Source organism: Coregonus clupeaformis, chromosome 20 (genome assembly GCF_020615455.1).
Source record: "Coregonus clupeaformis isolate EN_2021a chromosome 20, ASM2061545v1, whole genome shotgun sequence".
Classification (NCBI taxonomy): Eukaryota; Metazoa; Chordata; class Actinopteri; order Salmoniformes; family Salmonidae; genus Coregonus; species Coregonus clupeaformis.
Window position 1 is genome coordinate 23,781,473 of NC_059211.1, and position 22,635 is coordinate 23,804,107.

Below are 22,635 nucleotides of genomic sequence, written 5' to 3' on the forward strand. Positions count from 1 at the left end.
TGTTTGAGTGTGTTAGACAGATACGGTTAAATGGCTCAAACAACAAGACAGGAAAACTGGATCCATTACATTTGTTTGACCAATAACTTCCTGTGAAAGATAGATGTGTTTTGGCCCAGGCAGCTGTTCATTCTGACAGCAGAGTCACTCCCCTTGTATGATGTCCCTGTATGCTGGGGGAATTACCATTCGGTGCACGTATGTGTGTGTGTGTCTGCCTGTGTGGTCTGGGAGTACCAGGTTCAGCATGCCTAATGTAAAGAGCTCAGACAGAGACCCTGTCTCACCTCACATAGCCGCGCATAAAGGACAGAGACACTGGAGGCCATTCTCAGCGTCTAAGTCACAGCTCTGTGTGTGTGTGTTTATGCGTAAATACTTGCCTGCTTGTGTGTGTGTGTGTGTGTGTATGTTTGTGTGTGTGTGTGTTTTCAGTACAGGGTAAATCAGCAGATGAAAGGTGTGTACCCCAGGGTCGCTCCTCTCTCTGCTCTGACGGGAAACAGACCATAAGTCTGGTGTTTAGTTTCTCCATCTCTCCCACACGTGTGATTCTGTGCAACCAGCTAACTTTCAAACATAAAAACAAATCTAAAACAGAACTTCCTGCAAGAAGACAACTACATCATTGTCAGTGTTAACATACAACTCTTTACATTTTCATTCCTGTCACTCTCAAACAACAACAAACCTAAATGTGTAGTTTACTACACAACATGACATGTATTTACTTTGTGTTTGTGCGCTCCTGTGTTGATAATGTATCAAGGCACATATGCCTTGAGTCAGTCAATGGCTACATTTACCAGTGCTATTGTGCATGTCTGTATGGGTGAGTGAGCCCTATTCCTCAGTGTATGTCTCTGTGTGTGTTCTTAGGAGATTTGTGTTGGGCGTTTCAATATAGCCGCACCCTAAAAGACGGGTATGGGAGGGTAGTGAAACAGAACGAAAGAGAGAGGGAAGAATGAAGGAGAGGGAAGAGGATGGTAAAGGGATGAGTAACTGTCTGACCAAAGCAAAAGAGAAGAAATATGGTGGGTCTCTCATCACGTTCGCACAAATGTTTTGACTAGACCATTTAAGACTTCTCTGTCATCACCAATCACCTAGCGGTAAATCCCAGAACAGCTATGGGTGAACCTCGGTGGGAAGGGAATAAGACGGGGATTCCGGAAAGATGGCTCTGGTTTACAGAGGAGCGGCAGCCATTACACAGCAGAATTCAAAATGAATAAAATAACGTGTTGAATTAGATTATGCGGCGGCTCTTGACATTTGTTTCTAGTTTCCTGTGCTACAACGAACCTTGGCAACCGGTCAGAATTTGATAGGATCTTCTGTTCAAGTAGTGGATTTGTTGTTAAGGACATTTTAAATGGAGAAAATTAAATTGTGTTAGGTGTTATGTGATGTCGGAACTCTGGTCATTGTATCTATAGTATATACCGTATGTAGTTATCTCCATAAAGATCTCATCCTGAAGGACACATACAATGTCTTTGTTAGTGTAAAATGAACAGAGTTGAGGCAGTGGAGATTCTCCTTTTCTTTAGGTATAATAGTGTGCTTGACGACATTCCCCAATTGTCTCCCCAGTCAACAGCCTATAAGGTGCAGACAGGGCTGTGGTCACTAATGACACTGCAGGGTGAAGGCACACGCAATGCACCTGATGACAGGACTGAAGACCGCTGGGGCTATAGAGGTGGACTTACTGACTGATGCCTTTTACTCTCCCAACAGTCATGTTTTCTGTGGTATTTTGCTTTTCTCTCATCCTCTGTCCAATTCTCCTTTTTCATAATTTCTCTCTCTCGACTGTGAGAAAAAGAGGGGAAGAGTGTTTGTTGGATCAAGAGAAAGCTCAACACATTTGCCAGATATTGGTTAGAGCCTGGGTATAACCCAGGCCTGAAATACAGTTACTGCTCAGAAGGAACATAGTATCTGATAGTACAGGGAAGACAGTTGTATAAAAGCTGACATTCTTGAACTTGAACATTCTGTTTTGGGACAATGCCTGTCCAGATTTGTTCTCTGTACATTGTCACATTCATGGTGTTTCTCACGAGCCCCAGCTTCAGCCTGGAGTCTGAGACACCTTGTTTAAATCACATCCCAAATCCTGGCAGATACAGGGCAAACAATAAGGATACAATATCTGCCCTCCAATCTGCATCTTCTCAAACTATGTGAGAACACCACTATTCCTTTCTCACGGGTTATTTGCAGGAAAATAATTGTTGATGTATCTCAGTTCCCTGCATCCTCCTTTTAAACTGAAGGCTTTTCAAGACAATCACTTAAATGCAACTTGCTTGTGATACTGGGCTGAATTATGTCAGAGGAGGATTTGGATTACACACACAAACGCGCATGCATGTACACACGCACGCACGCATGCACGTACACACACAACAAGGACAGATTCATACTAGTGTGATGAGTTTGTATTGCTGCAGTGCTTTCTTAGGCCAGCAGAGGCTCTGAGGTCAAACCAGAGATGTATCACTTCATTCTGTTCTTTAACTTCAACCTTCTCTCCATCTCTCTACACCTATAACTTTCAATTATCTTTACTACACTTTTCTATTACTCTTTTTCCTGCTGGTGTTGTCTTACTCACTGTCAAATTCTTGACCTCTAAGTGGTTTTGGTCATCAGGGTTTGTTGTTACCCATGAGTACCACTCCCTTGGTTTCGATGGACGCAGGCCCTCAGCTTTAAAGGAATGTCCAGGAATGTTGGAGCGGACACCCAGAATAGACCCGCACACCCTTCCGTATACATATAAAATGCCCATGGATGGCACCCTTCACGCGGGGCACCCAACAACCATTCCCCTGGTCACGGAAGTGTTCCAGACTATCTGTTACCACGGCAACGACGGCCAAACACAGTGGTGAGACAACCTTGTCCGTGTCATTCCCAACGTGACCGTGGTTTTGCCATAAACCCAGGCTGGCGTGGTAATGACACTCCATGGCGGTGCAGCAGGGCAGTGGGCATGGCTGACTGGTGTGGGGAGCAGTGGGTGGATGCTGGTCTGGTCTGGGCCCAGTCTGGCCATACTCACAGATGGGGAGGCACAGCAGGAAACTTGGGCTTCCAGTAAAAACATGCAATTAGAAACACATTGACTCGCTGGGAGCCCCGGTGTGTATGGTACTACAGCTCTGTATGTGGCAGTGGGGGCTGTCCCAAGAAAAGGGAAAAGCCTAAATCATTTAGAGCCATCAACCCTCTAAACTCTGCGTTGAGGTGTAGGAGGAAAGGAGTATTCCACGGTTGAAAAAAGCACCCATACTTTGTTTGGAAAACATTTTTAAAATGCCACTGTGTTTGAGAGTGTCAGCGCGGCCCTGAGGCCTGACCACTAAGAGCAGGCAGCGGGCAGACAGCAGGCACAGCTGGACCAGTGGGCAGCGTGGGCCAGGGCCCTGTGTGCAGGCTGAGCCACGCCCTGCCTGGAAGGCCATGTGGTGAACCCAGTTCCAGAGGGAGTAGAGGTTAACATGGCCACATCTGATCTGAGAACCCTGCAGAACAGTCAGCCACCCCAGTCCTCAGGGACACTGGGTGTGTGAGTGGTGGAGATGCGCCTGTAGAGGCACATGTGTCTCTTCCCATATCCACAATCTCCCATGAGTTTAGCAAAGCAAGAGTAGCATAGGCCTAATCAGTCTCTGGGGGGGATAGGTGTTACCCTGTTTTCTACATTGATTTATTGATTGATTTTACACCAAATCCACATAAACAAGCACCCAAACACAGAAAATAGACATACCGACTGTATTGGTTTTATTAACCGGAGTGTGTGTTTGAGGAGACTGACTGTCAAACATGACAGGATTTATAGCCACTCCAACAGCACTGCAGCCTATTTGATGACAAGCTTAGAGGCTCCCAGCTCTGGGAGTCTGATCCAGGATCCAACTGCCATTTAGGAGATTCTCACAGACTCAGTAAACCCTACAAACCAATGCCTTTGAGCCCTTCAGGAGCATCAGCAGTGGATGAGTTTGAGAAATGAGTCTGAGTGAGTCCCTTTATAGAGAGAGCAGCGAGTAGAGCAACTATCAGAGAGACTCTTTAGTGAGTGGCTTTAGATCAGGCAGAGTGGTGATCAGAATGGTGATTGTGGCCTCTGAAAAAAACACTTAAATTACCTCAGGCTCTCAGCAGACTCCCAGCCAACCCAAGAATAAGGGTTAAATTAACAACAACAAAGTGAACAATTTTAACAAACTCTCAAAGTGTTTCCGAAATACCCCAACGCCAACAGTTAACCGACACGCACTTAGAATTAACAGAGTAAATGGCTGTTTTGTAAGTAATGAGGTTTTTATGACGTTAAAACAGGGAAGTGTGATGTGAAATATTCACAGTTTGACATGAACAGTAAAAGAGAGGGAATGTGTAACAGTTTGTGGAATACAGGAAGGCTATGGTCTGGTCATATAAAAACTACAGAGAAACAATCAGAAATGCATCATCCATTAAATACATTTTCCATTTAACCTACAGGATTACAAAAACAGGAGTGTAAACACATAAAGAAACTACTTGGTACCTCAGTATATGAAATAACTATAAAAAAGTCTTAGCGGATATGAAATATGAAACATTTTGAAACATATATGAAACATTATTCTTTTGACAAACAGTAACAGTAACTTTGACAATGGTAATTAATTGTACAGCCTATGTGTGGGCTGAAGGGAGTAGGCTGGCTGTGTTTGGTAAACATCTTTGGCTTGGAAACTTTTTGGAAAGTTTGTACCTGGTCACAAGCATATAGTTGTGGCAGAGTAAGACACCTGAGCAGAGGTAGCAAAGGCACTGTATGGTTGGCATGAGGTGGGAACCTAGAAGCAGAAAGTGAGATAGAGAGTTTTTGAACTAGGCTAATTATTGTATTGTGCTGCATTGTCTGGAAATGTCAATCCCAAACGTTCATATCAAAACAAAATTTTATGTAAACTATAAACAGGGAAAGAAGGGCGGTTTGGAAGCAGATCAGAACTGTGTGGGTCTTGTGCCTCAACCCCCTGTGAATTTAATATCTAATGTTCATACTCCATCATTCATAAGTACAGGATATGTTTCAATATTTAAATGTATTCTTTTCCATATTCTTCATTTGCATATACAGTATTTAATAGCAACGAACATTGCTTATTGCTACATATGAAATGCATAGCAGGTCATCCTGCATGTATAACTGTAAATATAGTATACTGTATCTGTATCTTTAGTAAACTGTCTCATATAGATAAGTCCCCTAGCCCTCGGTCTCTCCATGAACATTCTCCATGTGCACTTTGAGGTAGTCGTTCCTGGTGAACTTCTTATGGCACAGCGAGCACTCTGCCATGGGCCTGTTGGGGTTGTGGGTCAGCTTGTGCCTGCTCAGCATCTTCTTCAGACTGAACGACAGATCACACACCTACAGAGAGCAGAGGAAAGAGAAGTGTGTTAGTTAGCTCTGTTAGAGAAGGGAATTATCACACCTTAAATATGGTACATACAAATCTCTGTTTTAGTAGGTCGCTGATGGAACTTACTTAAATAATTCAGTCCTAAACTAAAGGACTATGTTGCAGAGGAATATTAAGCTATGAAATCCCAACCAGCTAACTGAACCAATCACATGAGAGAAGGCTTCAAGGCAGAAATCATATTTTCCCAGTAAAGCAAAGGGGATATAAATTAAACTAAACATCCATCACAAATGATCCATTTTACACCCTACAAACGACTCCATATCAAACTATCAATCATATTAATCCTGCATTGGCATGAGCACAGCAGTTCAACACATGGACTCAGGCTTCCCAGCATGTCTTCTTCACACTCAAATACTGTATCATCCATTCAAAATGCAAACCGTGGAGAAGTACCCTAAAGTCCACCTGCAGAGAATCTACGGCTTTCTGTGACCGAGTGCGTGAGTGTGTGTGTTTCTGTGATTACGTCATCAACCCGGTTTAATCAAATTTGTGATACACGTCATCACACATAGAAGGCTGGAGATACCAAAGAAAAATAGCGATCAAAACCTTTAATACTGAATTAAGAAAGAATTTCATCAACTGAATTCCAAAATTATTACAATAAAGAGATGGCCTTAACTGAGATAGCCATCGTTTCCCAAACCCCTTAGTGCTAACCCAGACCCCCTAGTGCTAACCCAGACCCCCTAGTGCTAACCCAGACCCCCTAGTGCTAACCCAAACCCCCTAGTGCTAACCCAGACCCCCTAGTGCTAACCCAGACCCCCTAGTGCTAACCCAGACCCCTAGTGCTAACCCAAACCCCCTAGTGCTAACCCAAACCCCCTAGTGCTAACCCAGACCCCCTAGTGCTAACCCAGACCCCCTAGTGCTAACCCAGACCCCCTAGTGCTAACCCAAACCCCCTAATGCTAACCCAGACCCCCTAGTGCTAACCCAAACCCCCTAGTGCTAACCCAGACCCCCTAGTGCTAACCCAAACCCCCTAGTGCTAACCCAAACCCCCTAGTGCTAACCCAAACCCCCTAGTGCTAACCCAAACCCCATAGTGCTAACCCAAACCCCCTAGTGCTAACCCAGACACTTTGTCCTTAAAGGACCCGTCATGTCAGACAGTTCTGAGGGTTAAGGAAACAGCCAATTTGATTGGCTTTGGGATTTAAAACTCTCTTAACTTAAAAAGACACAATTGTGGTTCTTCCATAAAACAGAATAAAACCAGTGGAAGGAAAGATTTTTTCAATTTCCAGACATGGTTAGAGGAAAGTGAGGGGGATACAGAGACTTTAGAGACTTAAAGATTCTTCCAGAGCACCAGCAGGATCCTCGGTCGCGTGTTTCTCTCTCTGAGAATCATTATTACTCCTGCGGTATTATAAACAGAAGGTAATTTCTCCCTCTGATCCCCTCACTGTGTTTACGTGAGATCAGCCGACTACGCCTCTCCAGAGGAGAGAGATCTTTATCTTACTCAGCCCACATCTGGCCACATGCCACAGACTGGCTGAGTAGAGCACTGGCACACGCATACAAAGACATACATGGACATAAACACACAAACACACACCATTTGGAGTTATGGTTAGGGTTAGGGTCCAGAGAAAGGTGGTTTGAGACTCACATCACACTGGAAGGGTTTCTCTCCGGTGTGGGTCCTCATGTGTTCGTCCAGACCTCTCTTCTGACTGAAGGCCTTGTTACACTCACTGCATTTATATGGCTTCTCCTGCAGGGACACACAGACAAACACACACCTTACCGACAGATCACCTCTCAACATAACAGGGCTCGGCAGCAGGCGGCCCGCGGGGGGGGATACTGTAAAATCACCAAGGATTCAGCTAAAAGGGTGTTTAATTTAGGAAATCTGTGTGTGTGTTTCTCAGTCTAGGTGTGTGTCTGACTTCAGGGAAATAGTTTTGACACTTGAAAGCTTTGTTAGAGTTAAATAATAAGCCCTGAGATAGCAAGACTTCTTCTTTGAGTGTCAGTCTTTGGGTGTCAGTCTTTGAGTGTCAGTCTTTGGGTGTCAGTCTTTGGGTGTCAGTCTTTAACAAGACTCACTGATAGCGAAGTCTCTACCCATTTAGGGATCAGTTGTCAAGGGTACGGGGTGAATGCAGGAAGTTAGGGTCCTGGGAAAAGGGCTATCATGTGGGCGGGACAAGGAGTGCCCAGAGACACAGGATACAAAAGGAGGTAAAGATCAGGTTCAATGCACATGTCTGCGTGAGTATGTTTGTGTGTGTGAGTGAGAAAGAAAAATAGACACGCCTAACAGAGTGTATGGGGGGGAAACTTGGGTGTGGAGACCAAACCAGAACATACAGTGCCCTCCACTATTATTGGCACCCCTGTTTAAGATGTGGTCGAGGACTTCCAAAAATTCTCTTTTTTTTTAAACAACATAGAACCCAAATGCAAAAAAATAGAAAAATCCAACCTTTTATTTAAGTACATTACTTTGGTGGTAAAAAAAAAATCACACATTTAGAAAAAAAATAACTTGAAATCATGTGTCCCACAATTATTGGCACCCCTAACAATTCCGCTGAAAATTTTAATTGATTTTTAAAAATATATATTTTTCCGTAGTTGCTAAAGTTGGTCAGGGTATCTAGGAACTTTTAATTAGTAATTCATGACTTCCTGTTTCCCTGGGGTATAAATATGATGTGACACAGAGGCCTAATTCTCTTACCCATTTGTCAACATGGCAAAGACAAGAGAACACACCATTCAAGTAAGGCAGATTTGTGTCGACCTTCATAAGTCAGGCAATGGCTACAAGAAAATAGCCACTCGCCTTAACTTGCCCGTATCTACAGTCAGAGGAATCATTAAGAAGTTTAAAACAACTGGAACAGTGACAAACAAGGCTGGAAGAGGTCCCAAGTTTATCTTGCCACAACGCACAGTGAGGAGGATGGTAAGAGAAGTAAAAAAAAGTCCTAAGCTCACTGTCACAGAATTGCATCAAAGAGTGGCATCTTGGGGTCACAAAGTCTCCAAAACAACCATCAGACGCTCTCTACATGCCAACAAGCTGTTTGGGAGGCATGCAAGGGAAAAAGCCTTTTCTCACTAACACTCACAAACGTAAACGTCTGGAGTTTGCTAAGCGGCACTGGGACTTCAACTGGGATCGTGTGCTTTGGTCAGATGAGACTAAGATTGAGCTTTTGGCAACAAACACTCTAAGTGGATCTGGCGTAAAACAAAAGATGAGTATGCCGAAAAGCACCTCATGCCCACCGTGAAGTATGGTGGAGGATCTGTGATGCTGTTGGCCTGTTTCTCTTCCAAAGGCCCTGGGAACCTTGTTAGGGTGCATGGCATTATGAACGCTTTGAACTACCAGGACATTTTAAATAAAAACCTGATGGCCTCTGCCAGAAAGCTGAAGATGGGTCGTCATTGGGTCTTTCAGCAGGATAATGATCCAAAACATGTGGCAAAATCTACACAAAAATGGTTCAGCAGTCACAAACTCAAGGTCCTCCCATGGCCATCTCAGTCCCCAGACCTCAACCCAATCGAAAACCTGTGGGGCGAGCTAAAGAGGAGAGTGCATAAGAGAGGACCCAGGACACTGGATGATCTAGAAAGATTGTGCAAAGAAGAATGGTCAAGGATCCCTCTCTCAGTGTTCTCCAATCTTGTGAAATGTTATAGGAGGAGATTAAGTGCTGTCTTGTTGGCAAAAGGGGGTTGTACAAAGTATTAACATCAGGGGTGCCAATAATTGTGGGACACATGATTTCAAGTTTTTTTTTTTCTAAATGTGTGATTTATTTATTTTTACACCAAAGTAATGTACTTAAATTAAAGGTTGGATTTTTCTCTTTTTTTGCATTTGGGTTCTATGTTGTTTAAAAAAAAAGGAGAATTTTTGGAAGTCCTCGACCACATCTTAAACAGGGGTGCCAATAATTGTGGAGGGCACTGTAAGTGACGGTCTGTGTACTGTAAACCACCAGTAAAATCTGCTAATTAAATAGGTATAACTTTTCTAATAAAGCCTCACTTTCCCACTTGAGGGAAATCTTTCCCCTGAATGGCATACAAAAAATACAAAAATAGTTAAAGTTCAGAGTTTAGGAAACACATGGATGTAGAGGGGTGATGTGGAGGACCCAGAATGCATCACTGTGGCCCCAGTAACATCTAACATCTGTACCTGGTGACCTCCGCTCTTCAGCAGCTGTCCACCCTAGTGACCTTTGACCTGTGCCTCTGACTGGCTCACCTCTGAATCTGGCCACTCAGGAGTCTGCAGGGTTATGAATGGGATAAAGCTCTGTTTATTTACTCTGAGAGAGGCAGGAGGATCACATTTCATATCAAAAGTGTGGTCAATGGTCATCTCTAAACCAACATGGCCACATGGCCACATGGGATGTCCTCATCTTCTGTTACCCAATACAAAATCAAACCCTTGCCCCTATACCCCTAGGCACTTCGTATAGCTCTGAAAGGATTGGAGAGGTATTAGCAATATGGTGAGAATTCCACCTAGCCTACCAGAGGTCAAAGTGGAGCAACTGCCATATTGCTAATACCCATTTAAACTGGTCCGATCACTTAATGCTGTGATGAACCAATCAGAGACTGATATACTGGATCAATAGGAACCAGCTGTAACTGACCAATGGAAAAGTATTACAGTAAAACCCTTTTAGAGGTTTTCAAACTGAAAACAGAGGTACTTGGAAGATTATGTTGGAACTATCAGAACTCTGGGCCAAAGTCAAACAAAACCGAACAGGCACCCCCCACAGAGAGAACCAGTGGAATGTTAATCAGTGTGTTTACAGTCAGATCACTCTTGTCACCATCACAGAACCTTAAAGAGATTAATAAAAATCTCTGACCAGGCAACATGTCAGCAGCTTTATAGGAATCACGTGTTCTCATTGTTGCAGATGGTTTGGTATGTGGGATAAACACAAAACTCTAAACAGATCCATCTCTAAACTATACATTAACACTGAGCTGGAGCTCCTTCAGCCAAATTACATTGTTCTGCTGAGTAGTGACGTCAACGTCCAGCTCTCTGCTATGTGTCACAGCTCAGCCCATATTTCACTACTGCAGTCCCCGTGCACTGAGCAAAGACAGAGCCGGGAACACACAAAGCCATGTCTCAATTCAAACATTAACGTTTCATCAAGTCCTCTCTAGAGAATTGGATCTGATAGGAGTTTCCCGGTCCCGCCAGCTGCCTGTTTCCACTGTACTGTTTCAGGCCTGAAGCTTTATACCGTACCTGCAGCTCAGGTTCATTGGATGCAATGAAATGGTTTGAGCTTGAGCAAACAGGAAATGTACTCGAAACGTGTCAACAAAACCCTCAGGCCATACCCATATTAATTAATGACCATGTTAAAAGTCATAAATAAATACTGTACATGAATATACAGTCCCATATGGCTATAACCACACACACAAACACATGCACACACACACTTCAACACACATAGCTCATGGAAAACTGTGAAGCGGTGGAGAACATCAGTGGGTAGAGAAGTAGTGCAGAGGTACAGGCAGTAAATGACCTCATGAGAGACCAGTGTGAACATGCCCTTCCTCTCACAACACTGAGCTCTGAGTCAGGTTACATTTACAGTGCATTCGGAAAGTATTCAGACCCCTTCCCTTTTTCCACATTTTGTTACGTTACAGCCTTATTCTAAAATTGATTACATTTATTTTTTCTTCATCAATCTACACAAAATACCCCACAATGACAAAGCGAAAACATGGTTTTCGATTTGTTTTTGCAAAAAACAGAAATAGCTTATTCATATAAGTATTCAGACCCTTTGCTATGGGACTCAAAATTGAGCTCAGGTGCATCCTGTTTCCATTGATCATCCTTGAGATGTTTCTACAACTTGATTGGCATCCACCTGTGGTAAATTCAATTCATTGGACATGATTTGGAAAGGCACATACCTGTCTATATAAGGTACCACAGTTGACAGTGCATGTCAGAGCAAAAACTAAGCCATGAGGTCAAAGGAATTGTCCGTAGAGCTCCGAGACAGGATTGTGTCGAGGCACAGATCTGGGGAAGGGTAACCAAAAATGTCTGCAGCATTGAAGGTCCCCAAGAACACAGTGGCCTCCATCATTCTTAAATGGAAGAAGTATGGAACCACCAAGACTCTTCCTAGAGCTGGCCGCCAGGCCAAACTGAGCAATCGGGGGAGAAGGGCCTTGCTCAGGGAGGTGACCAAGAACACAATGGTCACTCTGACAGAGCTCCAGAGTTCCTCTGTGGAGATGGGAGAACCTTCCAGAAGGACAACCATCTCTGCAGCACTCCACCAATCAGGCCTTTATGGTAGAGTGGCCAGGCGGAAGCCACTCGTCAGTAAAAGGCACATGACAACCCGCTTGGAGTTTGCCAAAAGGCACCTAATGGACTCTCAGACCATGAGAAACAAGATTCTCTGGTCTGATGAAACCAAGATTGAACTCTTTGGCCTGAATGCCAAGCGTCACGTCTGGAGGAAACCTGGCACCATCCCTACGGTGAAGTATGGTGGTGGCAGAATCATGCTGTGGGGATGTTTTTCAGCGGCAGGGACTGGGAGACTAGTCAGGATCGAAGGAAAGATGAACAGAGCAAAGTACAGAGAGATCCTTGATGAAAACCTGCTCCAGAGCGCTCAGGACCTCAGACTGGGGCGAAGGTTCGCCTTCCAACAGGACAACGATCCTAAGCACACAGCCAAGACAACGCAGGAATGGCTTCGAGACAAGTCTCTGAATGTCCTTGAGTGGCCCAGCCAGAACCCGATTGAACATCTCTGAAGAGACCTGAAAATAACTGTGCAGCGAAGCTCCCCATTTTTTATTTGTAATACATTTGCAAACATTTCTAAAATCTGTGTTTGCTTTGTCATTATGGGGTATTGTGTGTAGATTAATGAGGAAGAAAAAAAAAGTCAAGAGGTCTGAATACTTTCCAAATGCACTGTACATGCTCATCATATCAACACTAACGATACCTGTCATGTCCTCCGCTCGTATACAGTCAGGAACCCAATCACTGTCTTTCAATAAGACTGTACTCAATGTCTGCTATGAGATTGTTATGAGATGTGGATGTATTCTAGTCTACCATCTACAGCTCTAAGTAGTCTTCATTATCCTCCCCAGTCTTAAAGAAATTCACTGTGGGAGCAGCCTAAGTGAGGGTCCTGGCCGCACCGCATTGGAAAAAAGAGCTTCAACGTTCATGTTTGCAGAGCTAGACCATGACTGGAAGACAGGACTCCTCTCTCCCTCCCTCCCTCCCTGCTTGGCGGCCTGGCAGAGGTGTGTGAACCTCTATTCCTGGGTGTGTTACGTTCTACAGCTTGGCTGTGCACTGAGCAGATCAACCGAAGCACTGGAGATGGAGAGATAAGCCTTTATGGACACCTGGGAGTTGGTACCTCAGGAAATACTCAATGCACACACACAAACACACACTCGCAAACACAAAAACAGTAGCATGTGCAGATTTTCCTACATCTATAAAAAGAAAAAAGTATGCTTAAGGATATTTCATGTGACTTATTGAATACATCATAACTCATGTTGTGGTCAGAAGTTATTTCCTAATGGCCAGCTGGTTTAGAGATTAAAAACCCCCATCAAAGAAAACAGCTCACAAAGAAAACAGCTCACAACGAAAACAGCTCACAAAGAAAACAGCTCACAAAGAAAACAGCTCACAACGAAAACAGCTCACAAAGAAAACAGCTCACAAAGAAAACAGCTCACAAAGAAAACAGCTCACAACGAAAACAGCTCACAAAGAAAACAGCTCACAAAGAAAACAGCTCACAACGAAAACAGCTCACAACGAAAACAGCTCACAACGAAAACAGCTCACAACGAAAACAGCTCACAACGAAAACAGCTCACAACGAAAACAGCTCACAAAGAAAACAGCTCACAAAGAAAACAGCTCACAAAGAAAACAGCTCACAACGAAAACAGCTCACAACGAAAACAGCTCACAACGAAAACAGCTCACAACGAAAACAGCTCACAACGAAAACAGCTCACAACGAAAACAGCTCACAACGAAAACAGCTCACAAAGAAAACAGCTCACAACGAAAACAGCTCACAACGAAAACAGCTCACAACGAAAACAGCTCACAAAGAAAACAGCTCACAAAGAAAACAGCTCACAAAGAAAACAGCTCACAACGAAAACAGCTCACAACGAAAACAGCTCCAGAATGTTACTGCTATTCCCTGGATTTCATGACAGTTTTCTTTTACTCACATACATAAAGACATACGTGACCACACAGATACACACACACACACGCACACACACACGGGTGTGGGGAGGTGGAGGAAAATACAATAATTTCCATGCGGGCTGGGTAACACCAACACCTCAAACTGTTCCTGGAACAAAAAGAGGAGAGAGTGTGGGAGGAGTGGGTGTGGAAAGGAGACTTACCCGAGTGTGTGTACGGATGTGCATCTTCAGACCATCATTCTTGCTGAATGCTTTGTCACAGTAAGGGCACTGGTATGGGCGCTCACCTAGGGAGAAAACACACATCAGAGAGAAGGAAACATACAAAACTACCCAGAGCGTAATACAAAGACAATGTACAGATGCTCTTAAGTAGTTAACATACAGTGGGGAAAAAAAGTATTTAGTCAGCCACCAATTGTGCAAGTTCTCCCACTTAAAAAGATGAGAGAGGCCTGTAATTTTCATCATAGGTACACGTCAACTATGACAGACAAATTGTGATTTTTTCCCCAGAAAATCACATTGTAGGATTTTTAATGAATTTATTTGCAAATTATGGTGGAAAATAAGTATTTGGTCACCTACAAACAAGCAAGATTTCTGGCTCTCACAGACCTGTAACTTCTTCTTTAAGAGGCTCCTCTGTCCTCCACTCGTTACCTGTATTAATGGCACCTGTTTGAACTTGTTATCAGTATAAAAGACACCTGTCCACAACCTCAAACAGTCACACTCCAAACTCCACTATGGCCAAGACCAAAGAGCTGTCAAAGGACACCAGAAACAAAATTGTAGACCTGCACCAGGCTGGGAAGACTGAATCTGCAATAGGTAAGCAGCTTGGTTTGAAGAAATCAACTGTGGGAGCAATTATTAGGAAATGGAAGACATACAAGACCACTGATAATCTCCCTCGATCTGGGGCTCCACGCAAGATCTCACCCCGTGGGGTCAAAATGATCACAAGAACGGTGAACAAAAATCCCAGAACCACACGGGGGGACCTAGTGAATGACCTGCAGAGAGCTGGGACCAAAGTAACAAAGTCTACCATCAGTAACACACTACGCCGCCAGGGACTCAAATCCTGCAGTGCCAGATGTGTCCCCCTGCTTAAGCCAGTACATGTCCAGGCCCGTCTGAAGTTTGCTAGAGTGCATTTGGATGATCCAGAAGAGGATTGGGAGAATGTCATATGGTCAGATGAAACCAAAATATAACTTTTTGGTAAAAACTCAACTCGTCGTGTTTGGAGGACAAATAATGCTGAGTTGCATCCAAAGAACACCATACCTACTGTGAAGCATGGGGGTGGAAACATCATGCTTTGGGGCTGTTTTTCTGCAAAGGGACCAGGACAACTGATCCGTGTAAAGGAAAGAATGAATGGGGCCATGTATCGTGAGATTTTGAGTGAAAACCTCCTTCCATCAGCAAGGGCATTGAAGATGAAACGTGGCTGGGTCTTTCAGCATGACAATGATCCCAAACACACCGCCCGGCCAACGAAGGAGTGGCTTCGTAAGAAGCATTTCAAGGTCCTGGAGTGGCCTAGCCAGTCTCCAGATCTCAACCCCATAGAAAGTCTTTGGAGGGAGTTGAAAGTCCGTGTTGCCCAGCGACAGCCCCAAAACATCACTGCTCTAGAGGAGATCTGCATGGAGGAATGGGCCAAAATACCAGCAACAGTGTGTGAAAACCTTGTGAAGACTTACAGAAAACGTTTGACCTGTGTCTTTGCCAACAAAGGGTATATAACAAAGTATTGAGAAACTTTTGTTATTGACCAAATACTTATTTTCCGCCATAATTTGCAAATAAATTCATTAAAAATCCTACAATGTGATTTTCTGGAGAAAAAAATTCTAATTTTGTCAGTCATAGTTGACGTGTACCTATGATGAAAATTACAGGCCTTTCTCATCTTTTTAAGTGGGAGAACTTGCACAATTGGTGGCTGACTAAATACTTTTTTCCCCCACCCTAAGCACACATTTGTCTACACACTAGGCAATAGGCAACAAACTCTTTGAAACACAAAATACTATATGATGATCAAACATTAGACATGTACAGTGCCTTCAGAAAGTATTCATACCACTTGACTTATTCCACATTCTTTTGTGTTAGACTGAATTCAAAATTGATTCAATGTTTTTTTTCACCCACCTACACACAATACCCCATAATGACATAGTGAAAACATGTATTGAAAATGAAATTCAGAAATATCTAATTTACATAAGTATTCACACCCCTGAATACTTAAGGCACACATGTCCACCCAAAACTACTATGACCATGGTAATCTTCAAACAGAGCAGATCTGAGCTTAAAAGAGGAACTGGAGGCATGAAGAAAGGGAGGAAGAAAAACAAAGATGTTGTGCTGCGGCCGGCCACATGCAGAGCCTGATCAAAGTTCTCTGTTTCCTGCCAGCTGGGCCTCCAGCTCTTATGCAGCACCACAGAGAGAAGAGAGGGGAGGTCTACATATTTATGCCAGCCCTGCCCCAAAACTAGAGCCGCTGGCGCTGCCATGCCCGGATGCACTACACTGCACTCTGCCACTGAGCCTCCTGCTAGCTAGAGCATAAATCTGGTTCTTCTGAAGACCCCTCTTCTCCCTCCAGCCATGCTGCCTCTGTGCTCTGATGCTCCTCCATGCAGGGATACTCTTCATCTCCAGGCTGTAGGTCCTCACAGGAACTAAAATGACGATGGGATTCTATGGTTGTCAGGTTTGGGGTAGAGGTTATTATAATGTAGATGTGTTCTGAGAAGACCCTCATTGTACAATGATGAAGCAAACAAACAGAACCCCCACAAGCCTTCTCAGAATCAGATTTAGTAAAATACCATTTTATCTTATTAAATGTTACACACACATCTGCCTAGAGTTTTATCTGAGAAAATGTGTATTATTAGTCATGTGAGAAAAGGTCCCACAGTCAGTAGTACCGCTTGTCACGTGAAAGACCATAGTCCCTGAGTAAGGACACACTACAACCCATTAGGGGTGTGAACGTTCAAACATTTAAACCAAATTGAATTGTTAAGGTTAAGAAAAAATCCCTAATTTAAATCATAGTGTAGTTATCACAAAACTACCACTAACCGGTCCCGATCATCATCATAAAGGGAAAATGTTTTACATATAGGCCAACCTAACGTAACAATGGTGTAAGGTTAGTAAAAGGGGATGCATCTTTCAAATGATTTGCCACGGATATAAAGCGCTCCACACATCATCGTCACAAAACTTTGGGGAAAAAGCGCTGATTACAGAAATTATTGCAGTTGATATCAGCCAATGTCAATGGCCTACTTGAGTTGCGAAGGTAATTTGACCGCGACTCATGCTACTGAAACAGGTGCGTCTTTCTCATCAATATCACTTTTCACCGTTTACTCCTGTTTCAACAGGGTGTTATTTACTTTATAATGGGAGTTGAGACATGCAGTGTCCACATCACTAAGGAATTAACATGGTCCACACACACCAACACAGTCGTGAAGAAGGCACGACAACATCTCTTCCCCCTCAGGAGGCTGAAAAGATTTGGCATGGGCCCTCAGATCCTCAAAAGGTTCTACAGCTGCACCCTTGAGAGTATATTGACTAGCTGCATCAACGCTTGGTATGGCAACTGCTTGGCATCCGACCACAAGGCGCTACAGAGGGTAGTGCTTACGGCCCAGTACATCACTGGGGCCGAGCTCTCTGCCATCCAGGACCTCTATACCAGGCCGTGTCAGAGGAAGGCCGCTGCACGGCAAGCGGTACCGATGCACCAAGTCTGGAACCAACAGGACCCTGAACAGCTTCTACCCGCAAGTCATACGACTGCTAAATAGTTAACTATCCTGTTGCCTAGTCACTTTACCCCTACCTATATGTACCTATCTACCTCAATTACCTCATACCCTTACACATTGACTCGGTACTGGTACCTTGTTTATATAGCCAAGTTATCAATACTCATTGTGTATTTATTCCTTGTGTTATTATTTTTCTATTTTTCTTTTTGTATTGTTGAGAAGGGTCCGTAACTAAGCATTTCACTGTTAGTCTACTACTGTTGTTTATGAAGCATGTAACAAATACAATTTAATTTGATATAGTTAACAGCATTAGAAAGTTAAAATTCTTCCCTTTTCAACCAGGTGATACCCGCATGAGTTTCCTTTTCCCTGTGTTTGATTTGTGAGCTTAAGCTTTGGTTAAACATGAAACAACGTATCCCCTAGACTAATGAATATGCTATTTGCCTTCATCAAAACAACGTTTTTCTTGCATATTTCAGTCTGGAACCTGTCTAGGTTTTGGCGGGGTTGTAACCTATTCTAAATGGCACACTAGCAGTTCACAAAAAAGCCTAAAATAGACATCTATTATTCCAAAACTGCGGCTTGTGGTTGGAACACATATTTCCCTACTTTAATCAACCAGTCCAGTTTGAATTTGTGATAAAGGTGTCATGATTTGGCAAGGAATGCTGCTTGTCTACAGTTTGGTTTTTAAAGACAGTAATTTCTGTAGCCCTATAGAGCTTGGGTGCGCAGCACCCGTGCGTGTAGAGGGAGCGGTCGAATTGAAATTGAGTAACACAGGGAAAAGAGAAAACACAGTAACACAGGGAAAACAGGGAAAAGAGAATGTAGGGAGAAGTTGGCTAGGTTTATTTTTTGTGGTGAGTTGCTAATGCACATAACAAATGGAAGGAACACGAGTCAACGTCAATTAACGGTTGTCTTCGGGACAACATTTCACCGGCCCATTCGAGCACCAACAAAGCAGATTCCAGATGCCTAAAGCCTCGAGCACACCGATTGCGTCCAACTGTAAGTCACCTCATGTTTCAGCATTATAATGCACGGCCCCATGTCACAAGGATCTGTACACAATTCCTGGAAGCTGAAAATGTCCCAGTTCTTCCACGGCCTGCATACTCACCAGACATGTCACCCATTGAGCATGTTTGGGATGCTCTGGATCGACGTGTACGACAGAGTGTTCCAGTTCCCGCCAATATCCAGCAACTTCGCACAGCCATTGCAGAGGAGTGGGACATTCCACAGGCCACAATCAACAGCCTGATCAACTCTATGTGAAGGAGATGTGTCGCACCGCATGAGGCAAATGATGGTCACACCAGATACTGACTGGTTTTCAGATCCACGCCCCTACCTTTTTTTAAAGGTATCTGTGACTAGGGCTGTGGCGGTCATGACATTTTGTCAGCCGGTGATTGTCAAGCAAATAACTGCCGGTCTCACGGTAATTTACCGTAATTAACATAAACACATTTAGCATCTCCTGGATTCCACGTATAGCCTACAAGCCATTGATGCAGACGTTTGGAACGTCTCCATTTTAAAAAGTCAAATGAATCCATTTAAAATAGCCTACACCATCACAATAAATCCATTATTTATTTTAGACAGGTCTAAAGAAACATGATATGAAGAAAATGTAGTCTATTTCAGAAGAACAGAATAGCGTACTCTTGAGTTGTCCTTATGTTAGGCCCTGATCTGGCTATGCCATATGGCTGTGGGCTACACTAGTTTAGCAGACAAGATTTGCTTAGAATTCCGTGGCATTATTTTATAGTGTGAAGAATACAATTGAACATACAGTACCAGTCAAAAGTTTGGACACACCTACTCATTCAAGGGTTTTTCTTAATTTTTTAATTTTTACTATTTTCTACATTGTAGAATAACAGTGAAGACATCAAAACTGTGAAATAACACATATGGAATCATGTAGTAACCAAAAAAGTGTTAAACAAATATTTGTTATATTTGAGATTCTTCAAAGTAGCCACCCTTTGCCTTGATGACAGCTTTGCACACTCTTGGCATTCTCTAAGGCTGCATGATGAGACTAATTAAGATTTCAAAAAAGTTGCATGAAAGGCATGAGCTCTGCTTAGTTTTTTGCACAGGCTGCACACACGTCATCAGTCTCTCATTCACAATTTGACAAGCACTTGATAATGCCTCGAATTTCCCGATGGCACCCCCTTTGTGTGGCCGTAATGCCCCCTAAAAAAATCCATGCCTTTTGTGGCCAGTGGCCGTTGCGCCCTTGGGCTGAATATAATAATTATAATTCCCTTCTCTCGGCTGCGTGCTCTGAAGCACCTCTCACTCACATGGCTCTCTCAGATATCTCAATTCTTATTAGCCAATGCCCGTCACCTGATCGGGTCCTTCTCACAGGCATCTCGAATCCTTCTCACAGGCTACAAGTGAAGACAGACACATCGGGGACGCAACTGCGCGTGTCCTTATCGAATTCCGAGGCGCACATTGAAGATGTTGGAAGAACTGTCCACATTTACTTTTCATCAGCCAACAAGATGAGTAGGCCTAACGAACAGCAAAAGCACTGGCCTATGTCAATCTACTATCCCCCATAGTACAAAAGTTGACCTATTCTATTGGTCAACTTGTCCTTCTGTGCGAGAAAGAAATATTCCAAACATAGTCTGGGACAGTTGTGGGATGCGATAGATCCCAAATTAATACAACCACTAGCATCAAATAAAACTTTTAAAAGCAATGAGGCTGATGCAACAGATCAGAACGCTTAGCTTAAAATGTTGATTAACTATTAGGCTATTTCTTCACATTATAAGCGCAGAAATGTGCACACGGCAGTAGGCTATAAGTGCAAATGTTCCAAAATGCAATCAATTAGCGGGAAAACACAATTCTCAACAGTGACCGCAAATGCGATTATGCACGTGATGCTTTATTATAAAGGTGCATTTTTATGGTGAAAATCATCTTTCCAAAACTTGAAACTCATGAGTCACCTACAGTGGGGAGAACAAGTATTTGATACACTGCCGATTTTGCAGGTTTTCCTACTTACAAAGCATGTAGAGGTCTGTAATTTTTATCATAGGTACACTTCAACTGTGAGAGACGGAATCTAAAACAAAAATCCAGAAAATCACATTGTATGATTTTTAAGTAATTAATTTGCATTTTATTGCATGACATAAGTATTTGATACATCAGAAAAGCAGAACTTAATATTTGGTACAGAAACCTTTTTTTGCAATTACAGAGATCATATGTTTCCTGTAGGTCTTGACCAGGTTTGCACACACTGCAGCAGGGATTTTGGCCCACTCCTCCATACAGACCTTCGCCAGATCCTTTAGGGTTTCGGGGCTGTCGCTGGGCAATACGGACTTTCAGCTCCCTCCAAAGATTTTCTATTGGGTTCAGGTCTGGAGACTGGCTAGGCCACTCCAGGACCTTGAGATGCCTCTTACTGAGCCACTCCTTAGTTGCCCTGGCTGTGTGTTTTGGGTCGTTGTCATGCTGGAAGACCCAGCCACGACCCATCTTCAATGCTCTTACTGAGGGAAGGAGGTTGTTGGCCAAGATCTCGCGATACATGGCCCCATCCATCCTCCCCTCAATACGGTGCAGTCATCCTGTCCCCTTTGCAGAAAAGTATCCCCAAAGAATGATGTTTCCACCTCCATGCTTCACGGTTGGGATGGTGTTCTTGGGGTTGTACTCATCCTTCTTCTTCCTCCAAACACGGCGAGTGGAGTTTAGACCAAAAAGATCTATTTTTGTCTCATCAGACCACATGACCTTCTCCCACTCCTCCTCTGGATCATCCAGATGGTCATTGGCAAACTTCAGACGGGACATGCGCTGGCTTGAGCAGGGGGACCTTGCGTGCGCTGCAGGATTTTAATCCATGACGGCGTAGTGTGTTACTAATGTTTTTCTTTGAGACTGTGGTCCCAGCTCTCTTCAGGTCATTGACCAGGTCCTGCCGTGTAGTTCTGGGCTGATCCCTCACCTTCCTCATGATCATTGATGCCCCACGAGGTGAGATCTTGCATGGAGCCCCAGACCGAGGCGATTGACCCTCATCTTGAACTTCTTCCATTTTCTAATAATTGCGCCAACAGTTGTTGCCTTCTCACCAAGCTGCTTGCCTATTGTCCTGTAGCCCATCCCAGCCTTGTGCAGGTCTACAATTTTATCCGTGATGTCCTTACACAGCTCTCTGGTCTTGGCCATTGTGGAGAGGTTGGAGTCTGTTTGATTGAGTGTGTGGACAGGTGTCTTTTATACAGGTAACGTTCAAACAGGTGCAGTTAATACAGGTAATGAGTGGAGAACAGGAGGGCTTCTTAAAGAAAAACTAACAGGTCTGTGCGAGCCGGAATTCTTACTGGTTGGTAGGTGATCAAATACTTATGTCATGCAATAAAATGCAAATTAATTACTTAAAAATCATACAATGTGATTTTCTGGATTTTAGATTTTAGATTCCGTCTCTCACAGTTGAAGTGTACCTATGATACAAATTACAGACCTCTACATGCTTTGTAAGTAGGAAAACCTGCAAAATCGGCAGTGTATCAAATGCTTGTTCTCCCCACTGTATGTATGCCAGTTAGGATCTACACCAGGTGTAAAGTGGAATAATAATAAAAGCCATGCGCTGTTTCTTGCCTTACTGCACACAAGCTGGTCATCATTCACTAGTGATAATACTGTATATCATTCACAAGTGATAGGCTAATATTGTCACCCATCAGACTATTCTTGATTTAATCTTGACTTTACATATACTATACTGAACAAAAATATAAACGCAACACGTAAAGTGTTGGTCCCATGTTTCATGAGCTGAAATAAAAAATCCCAGAAATGTTCCATTCGCACAAAACGCTTATTTCTCTCAAATTATTTGCACAAATTTGTTTACATCCCTGTTACTGAGCATTTCTCCTTAGCCAAGATAATCCATCCACCTGACAGGTGTGGCATATCAAGAAGCTGATTAA

The 22,635-nt window shown here is 43.4% G+C and overlaps 1 protein-coding gene across 1 annotated transcript in view; it reads right to left on the minus strand.

Moving 5' to 3' along the window:
- Positions 1-4,304: 4,304 nt before the first annotated feature.
- The window catches only part of LOC121533323 (PR domain zinc finger protein 5-like), a 48,868-nt gene continuing 30,537 nt past the window's right edge, over positions 4,305-22,635 (minus strand). Inside the window, exons 14-16 of the mRNA XM_041839154.2 lie at positions 13,995-14,080; positions 7,141-7,245; positions 4,305-5,452 (exon numbers count right to left, since the gene is read on the minus strand). Of these exons, the coding sequence (XP_041695088.1) occupies positions 5,288-5,452; positions 7,141-7,245; positions 13,995-14,080 (356 nt within the window). The 3' untranslated portion in view covers positions 4,305-5,287. The remainder of the gene's footprint in view (positions 5,453-7,140; positions 7,246-13,994; positions 14,081-22,635) is intronic.